Source organism: Rhipicephalus sanguineus, unplaced genomic scaffold, assembly GCF_013339695.2.
Source record: "Rhipicephalus sanguineus isolate Rsan-2018 unplaced genomic scaffold, BIME_Rsan_1.4 Seq7111, whole genome shotgun sequence".
Lineage (NCBI taxonomy): Eukaryota > Metazoa > Arthropoda > Arachnida > Ixodida > Ixodidae > Rhipicephalus > Rhipicephalus sanguineus.
The window spans coordinates 3,329-8,653 of NW_023615826.1; the positions used below are offsets into that span (position 1 = coordinate 3,329).

At 50.8% G+C, this 5,325-nt stretch overlaps 1 protein-coding gene across 1 annotated transcript; it reads right to left on the minus strand.

The window, feature by feature from the left end:
• Positions 1-2,813: 2,813 nt before the first annotated feature.
• LOC125756774 (uncharacterized) lies at positions 2,814-4,662 on the minus strand. The gene is made up of 3 exons (XM_049411711.1): positions 4,371-4,662; positions 3,944-4,110; positions 2,814-3,224 (listed from the first exon to the last, which is right to left on the minus strand). The coding sequence occupies exons 1-3, from the start codon at positions 4,660-4,662 to the stop codon at positions 2,814-2,816; spliced, it is 870 nt and encodes a 289-aa protein (XP_049267668.1).
• Between the last annotated feature and the right edge of the window lie 663 nt (positions 4,663-5,325).

The window sequence follows — 5,325 nt, forward strand, 5'->3', positions numbered from 1 at the left end:
CTGCCACGTCGGCCGGCATCCAGCTTCTTGACCTGCGCACGAGTCCTCGTGTGCCACCTGCCGAGGGTGCTTCAACGCGTACAGGTGCATCATCCGAACCTCCAGGGACTACGCCAGCTCAGTGTCACCGCAGATTTGCTCCGGAGCCCTTGACGCAGGGCGCCGCCCAACCGACATGTGGCCACTGCGCAGGCGCGCCGTGCAGGCCTCCTCCCCACGTCTACAGCCACCGTACGCGAAGTAGACGCAGACAACGTGCGAGGAGTGCGCCTAGCAGTCACCGGCATCGTCGTTGCCTGTGCAACGCCTCTCCCCATACCCAACCGACTTTCTGGGATCGGCTCCGACATGCACAGAGTCGGGCGCACTTGCTACTTCCAACAACGTCTATACGTCGTGACCCTCGCCCGCAACGGAGTTCCCAGAGCCGCTCGCCAGAGACCCAATGGTGACGACCTAGACTGCCCACGGACATTTTGCCTCGCGTCACTAGCCTTGTATATACGTCCCCATCGTTTTTCATTTCAGCTACATTTCTGCGGGGGGGGGGGGGGGGAGTAATCTGTAGCGACATCATCCCTCACAATGATGTCGCCTCGCCTTTCGGGCAGCTCATGCTGGGCTCTCGAGGCGCGAGCAGTAGGGAACGAGCTGTCGCTCCCGGCAGTCTGGACGCCTGCAACCACCGCCGCTCCGCTAGGGTCGTTTGCCCTCCAAATAAAGTGGCGAGATCTCGGCACGGCCAAGTCGGCCGCCGTCACGACGTCTTTCTCGTCTTCTCTCTCTCGCTACAGCCTGTGACGAGTATCTCGAACATATGAACATCGTGAACGACTCATCAGGAGAGCTTCCGAATTCTGTCTAGAAGTGATCTTCGGTAGTGGAAGAGCCTAGCGGAAGCCCTAGCCCCTCGTGGGCGTTCCCTGGAGCGGAGACTGCCATTAAAGGGATCTTCTCCGATGTTGACGACTTCGACCTGTTGGACGACCACAAAGTGCAGGCAGAAGTAACGGCTGTCACACTGAGTGACAACACTGATCCCATGCTTCTAGAAGAACAAAACACTCATGAGCCCCTTGAGGTGTCGTGAAGAACAGGTAGAACCGGCGTTAACTTAAACGTGCTTTGTTATGGGCCGCAGCTTCTTGAGCAATAATAAAGCTTAACTTTACACTTGCTTAAAATGTATAAATTGTCCGATTTTGAGCATATAATTAACAAGCCATTGTTACCCACCTTGACAGAACGATCTGTTCTGCAGCAGGGAGTAAGGTCTGGCTTGTCAAACGTAACGCAATTATCAGAATCAACGAATGACATTTCTAACGAACTTAATAGATAAGGTCGAATTGGTGACATTTATCTCTCCAAGTCTTGCGATATTGTTCCCCATGCTGACTTAAGTACGAGACTTTTGCTTACGGTTTGCATAAAATTATTGTCCTGAATTTTATGTTATCTTGCTAGCAGGAAGCAAAGAGTGACCGTGAATTGATGTTCCTCTTGCAGAATGTTTCTGGAGCATCGCAACCGTCGGTTTTGGCGCTCATATTATTTTGAATTTATATGAATGACACACAATGATGTGTTCACCGGACGTACCAATACACACGTTTTTATCATAGGACTCCGTCATATATAGTCAGTGCTTAAATATGCAGACCAGCTTAAACCCTGTAATGCCCAGAAATAATTGAGTAGTAGTAAAAATTATTTTTGCTTCAATTTCTGCTTACAACACTTACAAAAGATCATCAAAGTCATTTTTTTGTACTTTTATTTCCCAAGGAAAAGAATGTATCCTATGATACATTGGTCAGTAGTGCGTGAATGGGCCCCAGCTACTACTCTGCAGTCACTGGTGGTAGGCGGCGAAGCAGTTGCGATCCTTGTTGAAGCAAAGATGAACTTTGCACTTGACGCAGTAGGCAAATGAGAAACTACTTCTGCCAGGGGCAGGACTTGCAACGAAGCCGACTGCTGCTCCACATTGGCATGTGACCAACACCGTCTAGGCGCACATCGTTCTCGGGCGGCTTTACAGCAGCTTTGCGCTTTTTTGTGGCTGGCTGTTGTGAAAGTGAAGGCCTTCCGACTGGTCGTTTACCCGCAGCTATCAGTGCTTCTGCTACACTATACTCGGCGACAACTTTTCTTGACAGCACTGTGGAAGCTACAGAACCGAAACGCGTGCCTGCTACCGTGCCAACAAATAGTACTTAACCTTACTCATAATTTTCTCATTTTCTTTGCTGAAATAAATACTGCTTTATTTATTATGAGACTGAAACAGTTGCAGAAAGTCGAAGGTAAAATACAGTTATTGTTCAGTTTGCAAGAATGCCTTCCTTTTCTTTCCATTTCTTAGACCGCACCACATTTTCAGCATGCCCATTTCTAAGTAAACATGGCGTCCATGACGTAGTGGGCCACTGTGCGGCCGCAAACTGTCTGTTTAGTTCTCCAAGAAGAACATACTCATAACAGGACACTAAATTGTACACTGTGTTTGCGTCGCGACGAGACGGAAAGAAGTGGGCGTGCTTCTTTCTCAAAGGCAACAACAAAAAGAATCCTTTATTATCAGAAAGCAGCGGCTTTTATCGACCGCATCACTAGCGCCACCGCGGCGCTATAACTGCTGACGCTGTCATAGCTGGCTAGTATCTTATCACACATCTTCCTCACTCTTTTTTTTTTTTTGAAGCTGCTCTTGTTATGATGCTTGAAATCGTTCTGGAGGAACCACACACCTTCCACTTCGTGTGTGGTGATGAGAGGAGTCGTTACACTGTTGCGCTGCGCTTCTTTCATCACTGCATATTTCTGGCGATTCCGCTGTTAGCGGCGTTGCTCCTCGGCCGTCTTCTGAACTGGTCGGAGGCAGCGGGACAAGATGAGTGCGATTTCTGCGTAGAGAAGTTTCCCCGGAGTCGATCCAGTACGACCTGGGCTCGTCGGCACTTCCTCGAACGACCCCTTCTTTTTGTAGGTCTACGATCCATACGTCTGTTCCTTCGGACAGCTCTGGCAGATCGCGCACTCCATGGCGCCGGTCGTAGTCTTTCTTCTGGCGCTGACGCTGCGACCTCTCGAAAGATGCCAGTTCTTGGAAGTCCAGCGTCCGGGGCTGGAGGTTTTCGCTGGACGTGGGCAGGGCAGTGCGCAGTTTCCTCCCCATGAGCAGCTCGGCGGGGCTGTACCCGTTCTTCAATGGGCTTGTCCTGTAGGCCAGAAGAGTTTTATAAGCGTCACCAGTTTTCTTTAAGGACCCTTTGATAATTTTCACGGCGGACTCCGCCATTCCGTTGCTCTGATGATAATGAGGGCTAGACGTCACGTGGTGAAAGTTGTACTCTTTTGCAAATTTTGAAAAATCAGAGCCAAGGGCTCTTGAGAATTGCGGTCCGTTATCGGAAACTACTACTTCCGGAATCCCGTGTCTCGCGAAAATGGATTTGCAGTGGTTTATTACCGCCGATGAAGTCAAGTTTTTCAGCGATACGAGCTCCGGGTATCGTGAAAAATAATCCGTGACGACAAGCCACCACTTTCCCCCAAGAAAGAATAAATCCATCGCAATGCGCTGCCATGGCCTATCTGGAAACTGGGTCTGTTGTAGAGGCATCTTTCGGTTGGTGCTCTGCTTAAGGCAGCTGTGGCAGTTCTTAACAAGTCGTTCAATGTCCGCGTCGATACTTGGCCACCAAACTGAGCTCTTGGAACGTGCCCGGCACTTCTCAATTCCGAAGTGTCCCTCGTGAATTATTTCAAGGATGGGCTGCCTTAGTCTTGATGGGATCACTATCCGAGAGCCGCACATGAGCAGGTTTTCAACCCGGGCGATGTTTGCCCTCTCACTCCAGTAAGGCTTCAGGTCAACCCCAACGTCTCGACGGCTTGGCCAGCCCTTTGTACATAGATTGATAAGCGCTTTACATACCGGATCTTGCTCTTGCTCCAGGGCGACAAGATGTAAACTTGGCGCTGTTACTGGAACTGACGAGGCCACCAGTCGAAGATAGCCTTGGATTTCGGCCTCCAGTTCCATGGATTCCGTTCGTGGAAGAGGTGACCGAGAAAGGGCGTCCGCCACCGTCAGGTCCCGGCCTGGAACATACACAATGTCATACGTGTAGCGCATCAGACGCATGCGCATCCTCTGTAGTCTCGGTGTTCGTCAATTGCTTTTGACCCAAACAAAGATACGAGTGGTTTGTGATCTGTCTCTAGGCTAAAGCGCTTTCCCACGAGATAATCACGGAACTTTTCACTGGCCCACACAAGGGCAAGTCCTTCTTTTCAATGTGGGCGTATCGCCGCTCGGTGGTTGTAAGGGCTCTGGAAGCATAAGAAATGACTGAACTGACCGTCTTTCTGTCTTTGGCGCAGGGCAGCTCCGAGACCGTATGATGAGGCGTCTGCTGTCACCACTGTTTCCATATCTGGATCGTACATTCCCAAGACAGGGTCCGATGAAAGAAGAGTCTTCCACTTCGTGAAGGCGGCTTCTTGCGCGGGACCCCACACAAATTCATGTCTTGAGCTCAACATCAGAGAAAGAGGCTGGAGGACTTCCGCCATGCGTGGGACAAAGCGGGCCAGATAATTTGCCATGCCCATCACGCGCCGTAACTCTGTCTTGGACGTCGGGCGTGGCATTTCTGTTACCGCGCTAAGCTTTTCTTTATCGGGACGCACTGCGTTATTCCCGATCGTATGTCCTAAGAATGATATCTGGGTTACCCCAAACTCACACTTATCTCTGTTCAATGTGATGCCCGCTGTGCGGAGGCGGTCCATCACTGCCCGAAGCCGCTCGTCATGCTGCGCCTGCGTGGCACCCCAAATAAGCACATCGTCCATGTGGCAGACGACTCCCTCCTGTCCAGAAAGAACCTGTCCCATTCGTCTCTGAAAATGTTCGGGGGCCGACGAGATTCCGAACGGAAGTCGATTGAAATGAAATCGGCCGAACGGCGTGATAAATGTTGTGAATACTTTGCTCCTTTCACTAAGTGGTATCTGCCAGAAACCCGAGTTCGCGTCAAGTTTCGAGAACATGCTGGCTCCCCGTAGCATTCCGATGGTGTACTCGACGGCCGGTATTGGATGCCATTCTCGTTGAACGTATCTGTTGAGTTCCGTGAAGTCGACACAGATCCGAACAGCACCAGAGGGTTTAGGAACGACAACCATAGGTGCGCACCATGTAGTAGGCTCGGTGACAGGAGAGATGACGCCTAGTGCTTGCATCCGCTCGAGTTCTTGTCTTGTTTTTTCGTACAATGGAAGGGGGACTCTACGTGGCGACGACAGCGCGAA